At 40.2% G+C, this 21,953-nt stretch overlaps 1 protein-coding gene across 4 annotated transcripts in view; it reads left to right on the plus strand.

Moving 5' to 3' along the window:
• Positions 1–21,953, plus strand: part of RPS6KA1 (ribosomal protein S6 kinase A1) — a 291,056-nt gene that overhangs the window by 233,094 nt on the left and 36,009 nt on the right. For all 4 annotated transcript variants that reach the window (XM_073563799.1, XM_073563791.1, XM_073563807.1 and 1 more), the window contains 7 exons: positions 13,885–13,966; positions 16,530–16,610; positions 16,706–16,785; positions 16,949–17,055; positions 19,359–19,396; positions 20,913–21,055; positions 21,228–21,298. In XM_073563799.1, the coding sequence (XP_073419900.1) occupies positions 13,885–13,966; positions 16,530–16,610; positions 16,706–16,785; positions 16,949–17,055; positions 19,359–19,396; positions 20,913–21,055; positions 21,228–21,298 (602 nt within the window). The remainder of the gene's footprint in view (positions 1–13,884; positions 13,967–16,529; positions 16,611–16,705; positions 16,786–16,948; positions 17,056–19,358; positions 19,397–20,912; positions 21,056–21,227; positions 21,299–21,953) is intronic.

The raw sequence follows: 21,953 nt of genomic DNA on the forward strand, positions 1-21,953 counted from the left end.
CAATAACAAGTAATACTCCACGCAGGGAGGTAAAGGCAATCGGCGAAAGAATATGCAAAATAAACGGGACACTTATCGGTTGCAGTTCTGGCAAGGGGTATCCTGGAAAATCTCCCGGCTGCATCTCAAATGATGAACAAAGTCTCTGGCTCTGCTACGAAGAAACGAGTAACACTGCTGTCCAACAGTGCCGATAGATGCAGTCCTGCTTGGCTTGGGTGCGTGGGAACGTGGAAACAGTCCTCTATGTGGATGCCTCAGAAACGGCGTCGGGCACGGGTCATGAGCACAAGTACAAGCCGCAACAGCCCGCGGTCTCTCGGAGTAGTCTCTTAAAATTTAACTTTTAATATTTAATGTATTCACAATACTCTAGTAGATATACATATAGCACCTCCTGGGCATTTAGAATAGGGGAATATTAGCCAGGGAGTTAGGTACGGTGTTTGGACAGTCTAGTGTCACAATCCTACACTGGTCCTAATGAGTCCCTAATAGACTGATCACCTACCTAACAGCGGAGGTTGGCACCCTAAAATTCGATATTGCGCCCCCAATCATTGTCGGCAGTCCCTTATATTCCCTGCATATCCCTAATTCTACACCAGTACCAAAAAAACAACATACACATAATGGAACTTGTTTATGATCTTGCTATGCTGTATCTAAAAAGTCTCTCTCTATTGATGAAAGGCCACTGAACATGAGGTTAATATATCTGTAAGCAACCTCTGTATAGTAAACTAACTGCCTTCACAGCTAGAACACAACCTAGTGTATATAAAAGTGCATATGTGCTCAGTGTAAACAATAAAATATGACATATGTATATAGAACACTTTCAGATGCAGATTAGAGATGCAATATACAGAAAAAAGGGGGTTCCTCAGAGTTCATAGACTGTAAATTTAAAATTCAAAAGACGGATCACAGTGGATCACTTATATGGTTGAAGTAACCTCCAGTGTATTGATGTCCCTTGTCCCCAGGGCTGTGGAGTCAGAGTCGGTATAAAATGGACCGACTCCTAAAATATATAATAAATTGGGTACAGTAATTCAATGCAGAAAGTGCTGAATATTTTTTCATAGGAATTTGGGAAAGTTATGAAATGTCCTATAAATGGCTGTTCTATTCCTGATCTAAGGCTACAATCACACACAGCGTTTTTGCTGCGTTTTTTGAGGATATGTTTTTCAGCTTCAAAAGCAGATCAGATTTTTAAAAAACCGCATCACCTGAAAGGTTTTTGAGCTCATAATGTTTTCAATAGCAAAAGCAGATTAGAAATCTGCTCCATCCATTTATCTATATCTGTCTGTCCATATCTTATCTGTACCAAAAACAATGAAAACCGGGTAGCACAGAGACTAAAGCCCGCTTTACATTTAGCGATGCACCAGCGATCCGACCCGGTCAGGATCGCTGGTGCATCGCTAAATGATCGCTAGTGAGCTGTCACACAGGCAGATCTCACAGCGATGCAGCAGCGACGCAGCGCACGATACTCACCTTTCACACACAGCGATCCTGGCGTCCTCCCGCCCGCCTCCACGCGTCGCTCGTCTCACAGCAGAAAGCCCAGCAAGAAGCTGACGATGAGAAATGGAGCCGCCCGATCAGCGATGGCGCCGGTCGGAGGTAAGTATCACACATAGCGATATCGCTAGCTATAACGTCACAAAACCGGTGACGTTTTAGCGATATTGCTAGCGATATCGCTTAGTGTAAAACCCCCTTAACACTCTTTTTTTTTTTTTTTTTTTTTTTTTTTTTTTTTAAACCACCAGTCAGGTACACCTCATAGCTGCCCAGGACTGGCATTGCTCGTCTTCAGTAACACATCATCATCAATTGATAGTAGGAATAAATAGACTGCATTCACCACATCTTCTTATACAATATACATACAATATACAGGGAAAATACAGCAACAGGATTGATGAGGACTTGTATGAAGCCAAAACATCAAGTTATTAGCTCTGTTATCAGTTTCTTTGTTCCTGGAGTATGATACACAACAAACTTGCTCCCTCCCTCCTCCCCTCTTCAGAGACTGTGAAGCATTTAGTGAGCTGTACCCTAATAAAAAAAGCCTTGGAAATTCAAAATAAAGCTATCTAATAACATATTTAACAAACTTTATATTTGTCATCTGTACTACTGATTTATGCAAAGTTTGTTCTATTTCTATCTAAAATTATACAGTGGGGAAAGTATGTATTTGATACACTGTCGATTCCCACCTACAAAGAATGGAGAGGTCTGAAATTTTTAATCATAGATACACTTCAAACTGAAACAGAATCTACAGGAAATGTCTGACCTCTGTAATTGCAAACAAAGGTTTCTGTACCAAATATTAATTTCTGTTTTTCTATTGTATCAAATAGGTATTTCATTCAATAAAATGCATATTATTTAAATCATACAATGTGATTTTCTGGATTTTTTTAGTCTGTCTCTCACAGGTGAAGTGTACAATTGTAGACCTCTCCATTCTTTGTAGGTGGGAAAACATGCAAAATTGTCAGTGTATCAAATTCTTGTTCTTGCTGGAATTATAATATACATTATTTTATTTTATAGGACAAAATTATTTTGAGAGTGAATTTATATGATTACAAAATGTCAAGAAGCTCCCCATGAAGTCAGCTGTATTTGAGCATTTCACAGTGACTCAAGAAGAAAAATATTTTGTGTCAATGTATGACAAGTGACCCAGAGGAAAACAAATGCTGTGATGCCAAAATCAGCACATACTCAGGCAGTGATAAAAATGCTCCTACAAGAGCTTCCAATCTAAAAAGATATTTACAACGCTTCCACCCAGAAGTTTTCAAAGCTGTGACTGAGAAAGATAACAGCAGCACCAAGAAACCTGTGCCCAGCACTTCCAGCCAGGCAAATGAGGAGGAAAGAGCATCTCAAACATAATTAACAAGATATTTTGTAAGTGACAAAGTTACTGTAACAATTACAGCAGATATGTTTAAAAGACAGCTCATACAGCTTGTTGTGAAGGACGGTGTACCGTTATCACTATTTGCACGACCAGCTTTTACAGCTCTTAATGGAGAAATGCCCCGCAAACTTGGTATTTCTCTGGAAAGAGAAAGTATTAGAAAATTAGTGATTGAAGAAGCCCTTAAACAAAAGGAAGATCTTAAAAAAAGACACTCAAAAGACGCTTCATGTTTCTTAAAATGGATGCCTGCACACGTCACAGAGTGAACTATTTTGCCATCAATGTTCGATATGTTTGTGACAAAGCAATTATTACCAAGACATTGGCAGTAAAAGATACTAAAGCTCATCACAGCAGCCAGTTTCTTCAGGCCTTAGTGGAAAAAGTCCTGCAAGATTATGAACTCAAAAAAGAACAGGTTCTTGCTATTGTAACGGACAATGCTTCAAACATAAGTACAATTAAACTGATGAATGAGAGTAATGAACAACAGCTAGAAGAAAAATTAGGATTCAGAATGTTTGAGGTGGAAGGCCACAGTGCTGTTCATGCAACTGAGTAACAAACAGATATTACTACAGAAGAACAGCAAAATTATACTTTAGAAATAGATGATCTTGTTGAAGCTGCTTCAAAACACTTTCCTATTCATCACATGCGTTGTGTTGTGCACACTCTGCAGCTGGCAATAAGAGAGTCTGCAAGAGGGACATGCTGGAAATCTGATTGGAAAAGTGAGGAAATTGGCTATTGCCGCCAGAACCCCTAAAATTGATTCCATCTTGAAGAGATGTGCTGGGAAAGGGGAAATTGTTGATCAAGCTACTCGGTGGGGCAGCACTTATTTAATGATTGAGCGATTGCTTGAACTAAAACCGTTTCTTACAGATATGGCGAACCCTCAGGTAACCCTACAGTCAATGGACACAGGTGGCTGAATTGAAGGAATTGCTTAACCACCCATTTACCGTGACTAAAAAATTACAAGCTGAGGATTTAACTCCCGGCATTTTCATAAGGGAGTGGAAGAACTTGCTATTTTGCTTGTCCCAAAGAGGTGGTTTAATCGCAGATGGCATTTCTCCTTCAATGAAACGGAGAGAGACACTGCTATTAGAAAATAAAATTTTTCTGGCAGCTGTTTATGTGGACCCAAGTCATTGTATACTGCTTGATGATCAACAGCTTACTAAAGGAAAAGAAGCTCTGACTGAGGTAGCAGTTAGGATGAGTGGCCTACAGGAGGACTGCCAGGTGCAAGAGGACTTGGGTCCTGACAGTGCTACTGCTGCCATATCTTCATCCTCATCAGATGAGGAGTTTGACTTTGACTTTGACAAGTATTTGGATGACATGGAGCAGGCAAAGCGTTGCCGCAAGGAAAAAGACCACTCCGTCTCCTATAGCAAGCAGATTAACCATATTTCAGCAAAATCTTTCACTTGCTCTCAAAGAAATAGAAAAATTCAACCGTTCATCAAAACTGACTGTGCATGAGGCAATTCCTTTATACCCAGAAATTGATAGAGATGCTGCCCATGTGGTTACGGCTTTTCCTCCAACCCACCCAAGTTAGTGTAGATAGGTTGTTCTCTGGCCTTAAAATTATTAGGTCAGATTTGAGGTCATCTATGAAGAAGGATCTGATGGAGGCAATTCTATTTCTTAGGACAAATTCATAGACTGCACAAATGTTATTTAGTATGTTTTTGTTGAAAACTGATTTTTGCCACTTACATAGTTTTATTACACAGTGTTATATATGTAATCGATATTGCATAGTGTATTAGATATTTACAATTCTTTACAGTTTTTTGTGTTCTAAAGTTGTTTTCCAATAAATATATATTATGTTCTATCTACATATCTTGATTATTGTATCATAAAAATGATTAAGTGTCTGATGTTCACATTGTACTACAATAAATTTTTCACTTGAATATAAGCAATATATGTCAGTCGTGGAGTCGGTGTAAGGGAAATTGAGGAGTCGGAGTCGCAGGTTTGGCTTACAGACTCCACAGCCCTGCTTGTCCCTCTGCGTTTCGCCCCCTCCTGTTATTGGGGCTCATCTGGTGACCATGAATAGGAGTGTGCCATAATAGCAAAGGAAATGGGTCAAATGTTCCTGTGCTGAGATAATCTTATAAATGTGCCCCTGCTATGTGCTGTGTAATGGCCGTGTCTGACCATACAGGAGCATGGTCTGATCATACCACTTCTCCTGGGCAGGGGAGAAAGCAGAGAGTATACAGACATTACAGCAGGGGATCACTGCTGCTGCTTTCTGTGAGGTACTGTAAACAAAAATTTCCCTACCTGTTTAAAACAAGCAGCAAATGTTTTACCTCACAGAAAGAACCAGCTGTGATCCCATGCTGTAATGCCTATATACTCTTTTGCTTCCTCCCATGCCCAGGAGATGTGGTATGATAAGACAATTGTCCTGCATGGTAAAGCCCCCGTCACACATAGCGATCTCGCAAGTTTTGTGACGCAACAGCGATCTCACCAGTGAGATCGCTGTATGTGAGCGATCTCGCTGGTGAGATCGCTGTTGCCAGCGACCAGCCCCCCTACCGGTTACCGCTGATCATCCTGGAATGGCCAGGACATTTTTTTGATCGCTGGTCTCCTGCTGGCCAGCACGCATCGCTGCGTGTGACAGGCGGGAGACCAGCGATCAGCGAGCAGGAGCTGGTAACTAATGTAAACAGAGGGTTTCTAAGCGGCGCGCATCGCTTAGAAACCCGATGTGTACCTTAGTTACCAGCGCGCTGGTGCAGGGAGCTGGTAACCAAGGTACACATCGGGTTTCTAAGTGCCGCGCGCCGCTTAAAAACCCAATGTGTACCTTGGTTACCAGCTCCCTGCACCAGCACGCTGGTAACTAAGGTACACAGTGGGTAACTAAGCGACGTCCGTCGCTTGTTACCTGCGTGTCGCTGGTGCTGATCACTGGTGAAGCTGCCTGTTTGGCAGCTCACCAGCGATCCTGACAAGGTCATATCGTTCTCTGGATCGCTGGTGCGTCGCTATGTGTGACGGGGCTCTTAGACACAGCCATTGCACAGTACACAGCAGGGGCACATTTATAAGATTATCTCAGCACAGGAGCATTTAATTTAACCACATTCAATTGTGGAAGTTATTATTCCAAGATCTGTTGATTAAAATGAATTTTGTTAGTGTGAAAACCTTTTTAATATGCAAGGGTGTAATGGTGCAACAAGGCACAGTTTGTGGTACAACACCTGGTCTTAATTGGCAATACTCGGTTGGTAATAGCGAACGCTGTTTAAAATCAGTTCGGTTGTCTGTGCTTGCACATTGATGCTGGAGGTGTAAGAAGATGAGTCAAGACGTAGTCAGCAGTGTGCGGTGCCCTTTAAAGGGAATTTGTCTCCCCTTTTTTGAGATAGCATGTAATGATAATACCTATTCCCGTGAACAAATGATAAAAAAGACAAAAAATTGTAAACAAAAAAAGCCCTAGTTAAGGCTACAATAGACTATCTGTACCTTTCCTTACCGTGGAGGTTGGCACCCTAATAGATACGATTGCTTGACGCCCCCACTCAACGTCGACTGACCCTGTCTCCGCTATCTCACCCTATGATCACAGGTGGGAAAACAATGTCAAATAGATAAGAAATGAAGGAAGGGGAAAAAAAGGAAAAACCTTTAAAAAATAAACAAAATATATAACCACAATACAAGAGTAACCAGGGCGATATGCCCACACCTAAATTGTAATAGAGGCTACCCAATTGAGGCCACTGACACTAAACCTCACAAGCATTGAATAATGTCAAAAACAATTTTTTGCCTGATAAAGAACAATGGGCCAAAAACCACCACACATTGCTAAAAGCATGATTCGCAAGATATATATGCACCAAGGACATAAATAGTCCAATAAATAGAATTATAGCAATATATGGCGGAAAATGGATAGTCGCCTCTGATAGTTAAAATGACCACTAAGTGGTGCAATAGAATAAACCTAACTAGTCATATTAAATTGTCCCATAACAGACAAATAGATGAAAACACAAATAGGACACCACCTAGTGGTTTTACTTATCATTTAAAGTCTCCCTGATGCGTTTCCCCGATGTAACGGTTCATCAGGAGGCCACAGACTTTAGTACCACTGATACTGGATATACTCCATGATGCCCCAGATAACAGGATGTAAAAAGGCATGGCGGCGGTCTCAAGAAACAAACTTAAATAACCCCTGCTATCATGTATCAGTTAAGCCCATTGGGCGCACGGTCACAAAAGATACAAGTCATTCACTTTACCTAGCCAATCGCTAAGTGTTTTTCATTTCCTCACCCTGCTGCGTTCCAAAACAAAGCCAGCGTGCGTATCAAGTCAAGTGCGCATGACCGGCAGTGATGTAATCAGAAAAAAATCAGGGCCCATTACCTCGCAACCAGCAATAACATCCGGGCGAGTACACATAGTGCCAGCATGTATAGAAGAGATGTCCAGGCTGAACCGCACTATCGCGCAGGCGCACAAACATCCGGGTAAATACAAATGCCAGGAAATGTCAGCATATATAGAAACGATGTCCAGGTTATATCGCGCAGGCGCACAAAGGACTAAAAAATGGCGCATGTGTCAAATTCAGATTAAACAATAATCATATTGCCCATAACTGAGCTGGAAGACTAGATATTAAAATTAAATGAGCGTCTCCAACAACAGGGATATTTTATATCCAAGTGTAATAACACTAGGAAAAGTGAATTTATAATATACTTATAGTATGATAAATAATGACAGACAATAATTATTTATGATAAGCAAACTCATAATAGAGTTAGCGCGAAATTATTACACACTACTTACAAAAAGGTTAGCTGCACATTATCAAAAAAGAAAAAACAAGTTTTTAGGGGCCAAAAAGAAGCCATTGGCGGCTAGATCAATCATTACTCTTAAAGGAAACATGTGAATGACAGGCACTCATTTAGACATTTTGGGGAAAGGGCTTGGAGTCTAAATATCCATTCTGCTTCTCTTCTTTGTATAATTTAATCAAGGTCTCCTCCCCGGGGTTTGGGTCTGACCAGCTCAATCATACAAAAAGTTATATCCTTCAGGGATCCACCATGAACCTCATTCTTATGTCGGGCAATAGATGTATCTCTTTTATTTCTGATGTCATTCAAATGCTCACCTGCTCTTATCCTGAGCTTCCTAATAGTCTTGCCAACATATGAATGAGGTTCATGGTGGATCCCTGAAGGATATAACTTTTTATTGATTGAGCTGGTCAGACCCAAACCCTGGGGAGGAGACCTTGACCTTGATAAAATTATACAAAGAAGAGAAGCAGAATGGATATTTAGACTTCAATCCCTTTCCCCAAAAGGTCTGAATGAGTGCCTGTCATTCACATGTTTCCTTTAAGAGTAATGATTGATCTAGCCGCCAATGGCTTCTTTTTGGCCCCTAAAAACTTGTTTTTTCTTTTTTGATAATGTGCAGCTAACCTTTTTGTAAGTAGTGTGTAATAATTTTGCACTAACTCTATTATGAGTTTGCTTATCATAAATAATTGTTTGTCATTATTTATCATACTATAAGTATATTATTATAAATTCACTTTTCCTAGTGTTATTACACTTAGATATAAAATATCCCTGCTGTTGGAGACGCTCATATTTAATTTTAATATCTAGTCTTCCAGCTCAGTTATGGGCATATGATTGTTGTTTAATCTGAATTTGACACATGTGCCATTTTTTAGTCCTTTGTGCGCCTGCGCGATAGTGCGATATAACCTGGACATCGTTTCTATATATGCTGACATTTCCTGGCATTTGTTTTTACCCGGATGTTTGTGCGCCTGCGCGATAGTGCGGTTCAGCCTGGACATCGCTTCTATACATGCTGGCACTGTGTACTCGCCCGGATGTTATTGCTGGTTGCGAGGTAATGGGCGCTGATTTTTTTCTGATTACATCACTGCCGGTCATGCGCACTTGACTTGATACGCACGCTGGCTTTGTTTTGGAACACAGCAGGGTGAGGAAATGAAAAACACTTAGCGATTGGTTAGGTAAAGTGAATGACTTGTATCTTTTGTGACCGTGCGCCCAATGGGCTTAACTGATACATGATAGCAGGGGTTATTTAAGTTTGTTTCTTGAGACCGCCGCCATGCCTTTTTACATCCTGTTATCTGGGGCATCATGGAGTATATCCAGTATCAGTGGTACTAAAGTCTGTGGCCTCCTGATGAACCGTTACACCGGGGAAACTTTAAATGATAAGTAAAACCACTAGGTGGTGTCCTATTTGTGTTTTCATCTATTTTTCTGTTATGGGACAATTTAATATCATGACTATTTAGGTTTATTCTATTGCACCACTTAGTGGTCATTTTAACTATCGGAGGCGACTATCCATTTTCCGCCATATATTGCTATAATTCTATTTAATGGACTATTTATGTCCTTGGTGCATATATATCTTGCGAATCATGCTTTTAGCAATGTATGGTGGTTTTTGGCCCATTGTTCTTTATCAGGCAAAAAATTGTTTTTGACATTATTCAATGCTTGTGAGGTTTAGTGTCAGTGACCTCAATTGGGTAGCCTCTATTACAATTTAGGTGTGGGCATATCGCCCTGGTTACTCTTGTATTGTGGTTATATATTTTGTTTATTTTTAAAGGTTTTTCCTTTTTTTCCCTTCCTTAATTTCTTATCTATTTGACATTGTTTTCCCACCTGTGATCGTAGAATGAGATAGGAGAGACAGGGTCAGTCGACGTTGAGTGGGGGCACCAAACAATCGTATCTATTAGGGTGCCAACCTCCACAGTAAGGAAGGGTACAGATAGTCTATTGTAGCCTTAACTAGGGCTTTTTTTGTTTACAATTTTTTGTCTTTTTTATCAATTGTTCACGGGAATAGGTGTTTTTTAATTTTATCATTAAAATCGAATTCTAATTTTTATGGGAATACATGTTCACAAAAATTGTTATATTCCTTTTTTTATATAGTTTGTTATATCATATAATGATATCATTCAATTGTGTGTCACATAAGGATTCTCTTAGTACTTTTGCTTCCCCCTGACCCCGCACCTTTCATGCATAAATATCTTTTTTTTATATCGGTTCAGATGTATGTAAACTGCCGCTGAGCGGGGCTTATTCACCTGCTCCCCCCCTCCCTGTCTTGCTCTATGCATTTCTTCTTGTGTAGAGCAAGACAGGGAGGGGGGAGCAGTTGAATAAGCCCCGTCCATCGGACCGGACCGTGGCAGTTTACATACATCTGAACCGATATAAAAAAGGTATTTATGCATGAAAGGTGCGGGGTCAGTACCCGCACTGTTGGACACCCCTGTTCTACCCAAGATACACAGGACCAACCGCTTAGGGTTTTTCTTTTTGGTTTAGGTGTATACAGGCATTACAGCATGGGATCACAGTTGATTCTTTCTGGGACGTAAAACATTTGCTGCTCGTATTAAACAGGTAGGGAAATTTTTGTTTACAGTACCTCACGGAAAGCAGCAGCTGTGGTCCCCTGCTGTCCTGTCTGTATACTCTCTTGCTTCCTCCCCTGCCCAGAAGCTGTATGATCAGACCATGTTCCTGTACGGTTAGACACAGCCATTACACAGTACATAGCAAGGGCACATTTATGAGATTATCTCAGCACAGGAACTATTATTTATTTAAATCAGATAATTTTTTTATTCAACAAATAAATCAAATATAACTTGCGCCAATAAGCATACAGTTGGGCATTTATACAAATTTTGGGTACTGTATCACCCCAACCAATCTTGGACATCAAAAACATTGACCAACTCTCTCCGGGAACTGAAAAATGAATTGCAATATACATACTCCACTGTACTATATAGATGTATCAGGGCACTTGCCCAAAAAGACCTTTATAAACACCCACACCGTCCACACACTTACACCATCTGCAACCAAGATGCCCAAATTTTTTCAAACTTGTGCGCTGCATTCCTTCAATATATAGCCTCTTCCAAAGACACTATGTAATCCACTTAGCGAATATATTCCGTTCAGGGCTCACCCAACATCTGGCTATTAATTTTCTGGCCAAGAACAGCAGCCTGGCCACCGTCACCTTCTTTGAAATAGTAGTTGCAATTTTGTCAATATATACCAACACGCAAACCAACGGAGTCCTAGGCACTACACATCCATACCTTCCCTCAATCATACAAATCACCACAATCAAAAAAGCCTGCAACCACAGACATTCCCATAACATATGCAAAATACCCGCATCTTTGTTCAAGCATCTCAGACATTCAGAAGTGTGCTTCTCACACCGACCCTATATAAAAACTCAGGAGATCCGTAGGCTCTATGTATGGTAAATAATTGTGACATATGACCAGGCTCGCTTAGTGACAATTTTGGAATATGTTCTAAAATAGACTGACAAACTTCATCTTCCAATACTCCCAATTCTTGCTCCCATCCATCCCTTGCCCTAATACGGTGTTGCATTAAAAAGGAGTGCAGCAGGTCTTCAAAGATCTTGGAGATCACCCTTTTCGTGGTCCCTTCCATACAAATATAGTCAAATAATATCTTTCTGAACTATCAGCCCACTAATGTTCCACTGCTGCCTATAAGCATGTTGAATCCTCAAATAAAAAAACAGTCTGTATCTGGCACCTGGAATTACTCTTGTAAGGATTCAAATGACCTCAACACTTGATTCACAAATAATTGCAATACATAATAAATACCTTTTCGCGAAAAAGATTCTTGCTATCCCAACTTATGACATTCACCCAGATTTTCATTTAGCCAAACAGGAGTATATAGTTAATTCAGAAATCTCTCTGATCTTTTTAATGTTAGACCACGTTTTTTGCACAAGACCCAGATTGGGGAACCTCCTTCCCAACCGCCCAAAACTACCATCTTCCAACCCTTGTACCAAAAGAAAACTCCTAACCACATATTTAAAGACGGCCTGCACTGAACTCTTCCCCCCCCCCCCCATCAACTAATCCCCAACCTCTAACATGCTAACATGTTGGCCTTGGGACACCAGAAAGTATGGCCAAGGATTTGGCAAAGCCAGACCCCCCTCATCTTTAGGCCTCTTCAATATTTCTAATTTAATTCTGGGTTGACGTCCACCCCAAACCAGATCTCGAAATATGGAGTTAAGTCTTTGAAAAAAAAAAAACCCACGGGAGCCTGACCGGTGAGTTATGGAGCACATACAGGAGTTTCAGCATATGAATCATTTTGGCCAAATTCGTCCTACCCACCACCAAGAGACGCAGCCTGCACCAAGCCTGAGCTTTATCTTTAAATTTTCCCAAGAGTGGAAGCACATTTAACCTAAAATATTCCTTGACCGGCAAAGCAATCTGGATTCCCAGATATCTGAATTGATCAACAACTGTTTAGAATAATCAAACTCTCCCAAATCACCCATTCTATCCCTGTCCACCATCATGAGATTAGATTTATCCCAGATTGTCCTCAGTCCAGACATAACTCCAAACCACTCAACAATAGCTACCGCCTGATTCAACGAGTCAAGGGGATCCTCCAAAAACAGAAGAACGTCATTGGCATATAACGCAATCTTTTCCTCCACCAGGCCATACTTAAAGCCTTTAACTCCAGCAGCTTTCCGAATATGAGCATCGTGATGGAAAGAGGGGACATCCCTGCCGTGACCCTCTAGAAAGATCAAGTTTCTCTGATCTCTCTCCGTCCACCCTTATTCTAGCCATTGGGGAGGAATAGAGTAACCTAACCCAGGAGATGAAAATCGGCCAAAATCCCATCTGCCCGAGAACCAACCACAAAAACTCCCACTGTACACAATCAAACGCCTTATGCGCATCTAAAGAAACCACCGCTCTGCAACCTGCGTTATCCGCTGGCAGTTGGATATTTACGAATAACCTCAAGTTAATGGCTGTTGATTTATTAGGCACAAACCCAGACTGGCCCGGGTGAATCACTGTGGCAGGCAACCTGCCTGCCTGCCAAGACTTTAGCCAACAATCTCTTCCTTAGGCAAAACAACAATCGTTGCCTCCCTCAAAGACTTCGGCAGCCACATTTTTTTATTTAACGCATCTATTTGTGGATCTGTTGATTTAGAATTAATTTTGTTCATTGTTCATGGGGAAAACCACTTTAATATGCAAACAGAAGGGTGTAATGGTGCATCAAGACATAGGCAATGCCTAGGATAAAGAGTGCACCCTCATTATTTACATATTAAATAGATGTTTTCACAAACAGTAAGTTAAACAGTATGTGCCCGATATGATCTTTATAGGGGTTACGCCCCAGTAGAAATGTTTTTTGCAGTTTGATATTTTGGGGATGGTTAAGAGACTTGCACCCATGCCGTCCAATGCAGACTGATTTGTATGCAGATCTGAAGCAGTCCTAATGCCAGATTTTGTAATTATTTTTTTTTTTTTTTTTTTTTGGAGGGGTGGGTTTCCTCATGTGTGACAGTGTCTGTGGTTTTTCTTTTTTCAGTGTGCTTGATATGTTGTTTAAACCATGTGTCAGTTTTTACAATACTTTTTGTATCCATTTCTCTGTGAAGAAAACAAATCTTCACCTCTCCTACCCACTCACTTAGCAGTAAAATACGGACAGCTCATGGATTACATCTGTGTAATATCCCTCTTTTTTTTTTTTTCTCATGAGACTATTGACTAATATTGGCGAGTGTCATACACAACATTGATCAGTCTTTTTTTTTTCTCACATTATGAAATGGTATATCCTTTGTGGTGGTCTGTGATCTGTCCTTAAGAATAACAACTGATGATAAATTGCCAAAAAACTGATGTGTGAAACTTTCTCTGAATATATATTAATTTATTTTTTTCTCTATAGGTATTTTTGGTTCGAAAGATCACTCCTCCTGACAACAATCATCTGTATGCAATGAAGGTGCTCAAGAAAGCTACGCTTAAAGGTGGATTTCTTTATCCAGTATTCTGTGCTGTCTTGTGTATAAATGTTATTCTTCTTTGTATTAGTCTAGCCTGATGAAGAGACCTGCCTAGTCTCGAAAGCTTGCAATTTGTTACCATCTTTTCAGTTAGCCATTAAAAGGTATCAACCACTGAGGACTCTCAATTCTAAATATTCTTTTATCCAGTATAAGCATTAAAGCAATGATGGGCCTTACAGTGAGCATATATGGTACCATATGAGTCAGAACTCTTGGGGCCATACAGTTATATTTTTTCCTAAGTGCGTCGCTCTGTGTCCAGAATCTCTAGTATCCAGTGTAGTCCAAATAATTAAAGGGAACCTGTCACCCCCTCCAGGCGTTTTTAAGTAAGAGCCACCTTGTGCAGCACTAATGCTGCATTCTGTCAAGGTGTCTCTGTTACTTAGCTTCCGTTCCACCGCAGAAATACTTTAGTTTCGTGGGCATGCGCAGTTAGCGATGCCCAACGTGCCCATGCTCTCAGTTCACATCCTGGCCTTCATATCGCGTGGCCACAGATCCCGCCCCGCAGTTGTTTATGATTTATTCACACTGCGGGGCTGGGAATCTTGGGCATGAGAGCCGCAGATAACTACTGCGCATGCCCGAGATTCCCAGCCCTGCAGTGTGAATAAATCCTAAGCGACTGCGGGGCGGGATCTGAAGGCCAGGATGTGATCTAAGAACACGGGCACAATTGATGAATGCGAGGCGTCTGTCAGAGGGGGAAGATCTGCTCCCCTGTCAAATTTCAGGTATTTTGAACAATTTTATAAACGATTATTTCTGCGGTGGAACGGAAGCTAAGTAAAAGAGCCACCTTGACAGAATGCCGCATTAGTGCTGCACAAACTTTTGGCATTGAAGTCGCACTCCATTCATTGGAAGATTGCCTGTAAAGGCTTCATTTGCACTGTTTGCAGCATTACTGCCACACTGTAGTGTGGCTATGTGCGGTGCCTGTGCTGTTTACAGAACCAGTGATAGCTAGCTTACCTGGTGTTTTGCCAATATATAAATATCCCTTGTTTAAAACACAAGAGGTTGAAAAAATGAAATCTTTATTGCCTTTATGAAAAAAAAAATTGTGGTCCATGAAAAAATGTGACTAGACCGAAGTATATAAATGATCTAAATAAATTGATCAGTAAGTAGAATGTTCAGAATCCCTGGTTTTCATCAGCTCCAACATGTTTGAGAATGTAAAGCCAAACATCCCATATATTCAAACCACAAAATGTGTTTAGTTGCACAGAAAATCTAAGGCAATAATGAATTGAAAAATTAAATGTCTAACATCAACACAAGAAATTTAATGTTCCTGCTCTAACAAAGCGCAAAATGTAAGTGTCAAAGGGTATTCTAAGCCTAAAATACTGCACCACCCAAAAGCACGATTTACAGTGCAATGGGCAGTCTGGCAGTACAAGGGGTGCTGCCATAAAAGTGCCATAATCCAAATCCAACCCTTAGTTAGACCTCCAATACACCTGTGGGCATGTACAGGTATATGAATAATGTAACATCAATGATAATTAGAGAAGTGAGGATATAAGAAGATGGTATACTGCTCCTATTTTATAATAAAAGATCATCATGAAGGACATATAGGCTTGTGAATGGGTCTCGTATATGGACATGGCGTTCATCTGTTCACTTGAAATTCTTTGACTCATTAATGTCACATTATTTGCAAAAGTCTTTGTATGCATGTTTAAATATCTATTAATCATTAGTGTTACATTATTAATCTACCTGTACCTGCCCACAGGTTTCTTTGGGGACCAAGCGCTTTATTTTTACTAAATTTATGGCAGTACATTTTGAATTTGGAGTCATGATTTGCCTATCATGCTTTTGTATGGCATATTATTCTGTTATATCCTTTGCATCATACATTTTGTGCTTTATTGAAGCAGGATCTAGCAGGGGAAGTCACATCTATATTTTGTTGACCGTAGACCTTTAATTTTCCATTTTTTAATATCTTCTCTTTGCTTTACTTTTTGTATCAATAATAAAGATTTTTATTTTTTGCTATGTTTGGTTTGTGCAATGTTTTTGTGGGCATCTTTAACTATCTAGAAAGTTGGCTTTTTTTGGCACACTGCAATACTCAGTTGGCATAGCATTTACTGTATATTTGTGGTGCTGTCTGCTTTTGTAGGTTTACTATAGAGCCCAACTTTTACTTGGTAATTCAGGCCTTTAAAAGTTTTTAGTTATCTCCATAATGTATTGAAATTGTAATGTTTATTCAAAGCATGTGTCAGTCGTTATATGACAATTATTATTGATGCAGTTGTATTAAGTGTGTGATTAGATTGTACTGTGGTAAATCCTTTGGTTTTCATGCATGGCAATACAATCTCAGTGGAGGTGGAGTATTTATAACATTAGAAAATGGTGTTCACGCATTTGTAAAATCAATTTCTAAAACTAAATAATCTTCATAGGGGAAGCTTTATCTTCAAGTAAGTAGGATTTTTTTTCCTGTTGCTATTTGGATGATTATTATAATGGTTTTCACTTTTCGTTTCAGTAAGAGACAGAGTAAGAACTAAAATGGAACGGGATATTCTGGCTGAAGTTAACCATCCATTTGTTGTAAGGCTCCATTATGGTAAGAACTCTTAATTCGTTCCTAGTTAATGTTTTTCTTAGTGATTTCTTTGATCCTGTGTAGCCATAACTAAATTGATGTCATTTTGGTTACAGCTTTTCAGACAGAGGGGAAGCTTTACTTAATTTTAGACTTCTTGCGTGGTGGGGACCTCTTCACTCGTCTTTCAAAGGAGGTCAGTGCAGAAGCTGCATGTCTGCCCATATCATCAACCCGTTCTTCTAGAATGATCCTTGCCTGAACATCATGCCCTTCCGGCTGATGGCGTTATTTCCATCAATGGAAAACACAAAGCCCTTGTTTCTGGACAGGCTTAGGAATTTATTTTTCTCTTTTAGGTAATGTTTACCGAGGAGGATGTAAAGTTTTACCTGGCTGAGTTGGCTTTGGGCTTGGATCATTTACACAGCCTTGGAATCATTTATCGTGATCTAAAACCTGAGAAGTATGTACCCGAGTACTTTCAGATATGTCTGCTTGAGTCATGTCTGTGTGTAAAAAATCAGCAATCTTATTTGCATAAATGTGTTGCCTAAAGTTGACCAGGGATCCCAAGTTTGAGGCCTGTCCCTCTTGATTACCATAATAATGGTGTTGCATATTTAAGTGTTTTGGGCTTTTCAACAGTAACTGGCACAGGAGGCACAGAGCAACCATTTTTAAGACCGAAAAGACATGATTTTTTTAGGACTTGTTGAACTTTCAGACATGTGACTAATTCTCTCATTCATGACAATGGGGCTTTGAGAAATTCATGTACACACTGCAATGACTCAAATCAAGTGTATTGAGTGGGTTTCTACTGCATGTGAATATACCTTACAGCTTATTTATACGTAGAATAAATTTGCCTAATGGGATTCAATCTGGTCCTAGAAATACATCCTCCCATACAGTAGTATACAGGTGTATTTAAAGGGAACCTACAGGCAGTATGAATCAAACACTGGCTACGTTATTGCAGCTGCGTATATCTGAAATGCTGCATCGGGGCACAGTGAAGCCAACGAGGACTTGCCTCAGTCTTGTTATGCAAGACCCATAGTTCCTTATCTCTTAACCCTGCTGTTATGTTCGGTCAAAAACGACCGATTTTGAACTTTAATATTTTTTAAAATATTCAAGATGCGGTTCTGAAACTTGTGGTTCATTGAGTTTTCCTCATTATTTGAGGGGTTCTTACTATGGGTACTTTTTTTTTTTTTGGATTACTTTTTGCTCCACAATTTTTAATACACTTGTACTGTTCGGTCAAAAATCACCGATGGCCTTTTATAGTGATCTCCAGCCATTTTATGAGTAAAATAAAGGAGCTATAATCTCATTTTGGACTATAATATATTACATCTACTACTATTTATCATTTTATTTAGGTCCTTTTGGTCCATGCAGATTTACACATACATACATTTTCTCATTACAATACTGCTGATGGATTACCTTCCAGTATAGTTATGTGCCAAATATTTTTACCCTCTGTTCATGTAAAATAGTTCAATTCGGTTCTCAACATTTCATATTGTAAATGAACATATTCTCTTTTTTTACTTGTGTTCCCTGATCTAATTTCTGTGAAATGCTGACCTGAAAGAGTACTAATAAATTCTGTCCGAAAAGTGTGTTTGCTTTACTCTGAGCTCTTATCCTAAAGGGTGGGGGGTGTTTTATTTTATCTTATCAGTAGACAATTGCCATAGTAGTCTATCCAGTTTCATTTTCAGTCCAGCTGGAGAGAGCAGAGAGGACATATACAGACAACAGAGTTCTGAAGGATCATCGTTAAATATGCATAAATATTCCAATAAAGCCATGTTAGGCCGGTTTCACATTAGCGCTTTTTAAGCGCACGCACGGCCGGGGGTAGCTCCGCCCCCGAGCCGTCTCTCTGCCCGGCGTGCCCGCCCCTTGCTTGTAGCGCCGCCTCCTAGCGGACAGCGGCGCCTGCGATCGGCGCACCCTATCTTTAGCATAGGGTGCGCAGATCGTGCGCAGGCCGTGCGCTAGTTGCGCTTTGACCTGCGCTGCGCACTTTTAACGGTGCGCCGTGCGCGCCAAAATCGAACTTTTCGGATTTTGGCGCGCACGGCGCACCGTCAAAAGTGCGCAGCGCAGGTCAAAGCGCAACTAGCGCACGGCCTGCGCACGATCTGCGCACCCTATGCTAAAGATAGGGTGCGCCGATCGCAGGCGCCGCTGTCCGCTAGGAGGCGGCGCTACAAGCAAGGGGCGGGCACGCCGGGCAGAGAGCCGGCTCGGGGGCGGAGCTACCCCCGGCCGTGCGTGCGCTTAAAAAGCGCTAATGTGAAACCGGCCTTAAATGTTTTGACACAAAAAAATAAAAATTAAGTTTTTCTGTCCATTTTTCATTTGTTTATAAACAACCAGGTTCACATACAATATAATACTGCAAAAATTATTCAATTAAAACACTTAAATTAGCTAAAAATCAAGACTTTATTAGGTCCGGTCAAAAATGGCCGGAACATAACAAGTGTATAGTGGTAACGAACAGAATAGCAGGGTTAAAAGTTGCAGAATTTGAGAGTAAAACCTACACGGCTGCAATAATTATCTGTCTCTGATTAATGTTGCCTGTGGTTCGGGTATCATGAATCGGCAGACTGCTTTCCTTTCGTAGAATCTTTCAGCAAAAAAAGATTGTGACATGAATGTACTTTTCTGGGCCACAAGTATGTTTCATACTAATGTATTGCTGCTGTCTGTTTAATGTATATTTTAATTTTGCAGCATCTTACTTGATGAAGAAGGTCACATAAAACTAACTGGTAAAGTATCTTCAGTTCATACACCACATCTTCCTGAATCACCCTATAGTGTTAAAAAGTAATTGCCGCTTTAATTTTTTTTTTTCAGCGATAGTACACATGAAATTAAGAAACTTTGTAATAAATCTTATCCGATAAATCTGCTTCTTTCTGTTCCAGGACTGATCATCCATTTCCAACATTCTCAATTCTTGGGTAATGTTTGTCTTTAGGGAATGCAAACTTTCCCGATAGGGAGGCTTGGAGATGACACTTGATGCTAATAAAGTTCTATGGAGAACTGTAACTGGTGTTTTCAGGAGAACATGGAGCAGAATATTTGTATTTTCCCTCTAGTTCCTCCCTCCTTTCCTCTACATAAAATTTTAAAAGCATCAAGTGCCATATCCTATGTTCGTAATGGGAAAATCTGTCTTCATTGACTACAGATTTTACCTGTTATTTGAGAATAACTGATCCGTCCAGGAAGAACTAGAAGCAGATTTCTCTAAGACGATCTATTAGAGTTTCTTATTTTCATGTGTCCTATTGATTTATGAATTAAAATTAAACTCCTGACCACTCTTTAATGCTCGTGGCTAGAGATAAGCAGATTTCACACAATCCAAATTTGCCAAATTGCTTGTATGTTCACAGAAAAAAAGCTATTTGCAGCAGTTATTCTCTGCAAATTGAATGTTCTTATTATGCTCTGGGGTGTGCCCACTGCCTGTACAGCAAAATACACGTAAAAAGTAGAAAAATATTTACGGTATACTCCTTATACACCTTACCACTCGCCTCTTCGGCCCATCCGCTCCTCACTGTCCCTCTTTCAGTCTTTGCCTCATCTTATCACCGCTGCTGAGCTCTGAATCCTCAGGCCTCCTTACACTAGGCCAGGACATTTATGTCCAAGTGCACTTGAGGTCACAATGTCATAGCATGCTAAGTGAACTTGCATGCTCATGCTCAGACTTTCTGGGTCTCATCAGTGCCGGAAGTTCCGGTCTAGTGTGAGGAGGCCTGGGGATTCAGCACTTGGCTGCGGTGATAAGAAGATGTGACAAGGACCAGACTAGTGGCGGTGAAGAGCGGAGGTCCAGATAGGTGAGTGGTAAGGTGAGTATAAGTATTTTATTTAGTTTTTAACCTTTTCATGACCCTTTGTGGTTCATCAAAATGGTGGCTAGGCAGCGGCCATATTGTTAAATACGCGCAGTTTGGCAAATGGGTATTTTTGTTATATTTGAATAAAATTAATTTCCTGTTGACTTAAAGGGATCATTCAGTTTATCTGTATTTAACAAATGCTTTGGAGACTTGATTTTCTGACACGAATAGAAGTATTGCTTGTTAGTGTAACTGTTCTCACAGTCTGCACAGCTCTTCTGTCTGCAAAATGGCTGCTGGTGAAGAAGCATGGGTTGAGACCTGTCCAGCAGCAGTGGCCAACCCTTTTAATTTTATGTAAGATTCATTATTTTAATTTCACATTCTTTTACCTTGTTTATAGTTGTAACTTTTTATTCCTTAGATTTTGGGCTCAGTAAAGAGTCAATAGATCATGAGAAGAAGGCATACTCCTTCTGCGGAACAGTGGAGTACATGGCTCCTGAGGTGGTGAATCGTCAAGGCCATTCTCACAGTGCAGATTGGTGGTCATACGGAGTTCTTATGGTAAGAAGAAGATAGCAATAACTTGGCATCAGCTGTATGTTTCCATCGGTTAAGTTCAAACTAATCTATAAGGACGTTAATACAGTGATTGTCACAATCCCGTTAAGATCAGGCTAGGGTAGATTCTGTAGTAAGAATCTCCTCCTTCACCAGACTTTTTCTTTTTTCTCAGTTTGAGATGCTCACTGGGTCCCTACCGTTCCAGGGAAAAGACCGCAAGGAAACAATGACACTAATTCTTAAGTGAGTGCCTTGAATAGAGTTAGAATTTAGTTACATGGAAAAATAAAGTTGGAGAGTTCTGGTAACTATAAATCTTACAACATCTTTATCACGATCCTCACTTGCACTTAAAGGGAGCCTGTCACTTTGTGAATTTTATCTGATGTGCGGGTGGGATGTTATATTACAGAAGGGAGCTGATCAGATTGGTTTACATTTTTGTGCAAAAACTTTAATTTAAACTTGTATTTTATTAGCTGAAATCCCTGATGTCTGAATGCATATGACCAAGTGGGTGGTACATGTAGCGATAGCTGTCACTCACTGAGAAGGACTGCCCACTGGACTCTTATAGAAACACCATTGACCAATGAATAAGGAACAAGTTATATGGAAACTGTTCCACCAATCCTATATATCCTTGTGCTTAGCTCCTCCTTCTCTATACCAGTCTGTCCACAGATCGGACTGCATGCACAGTGTGACCAGTTCCCTATAAACAGCCATACACATTTGTACTACTGATACCCAGGCGTCCAGTAGTGGCAGGATGACTGTGCCCATGTGAATGGTGAAATGGAAGAAGATCTGACTACATTAAAGTATTTGTGAAATCCTAAAATTCTGTGGATGCAAAGTAAAAATTCAATAAGAAGTTAAAAAATGTGGTAAAATC

The sequence above is a fragment of the Dendrobates tinctorius genome, unplaced genomic scaffold (assembly GCF_039654945.1).
Source record: "Dendrobates tinctorius isolate UK_male_01 unplaced genomic scaffold, ASM3965494v1 ptg000015l, whole genome shotgun sequence".
NCBI classification, from domain to species: Eukaryota; Metazoa; Chordata; class Amphibia; order Anura; family Dendrobatidae; genus Dendrobates; species Dendrobates tinctorius.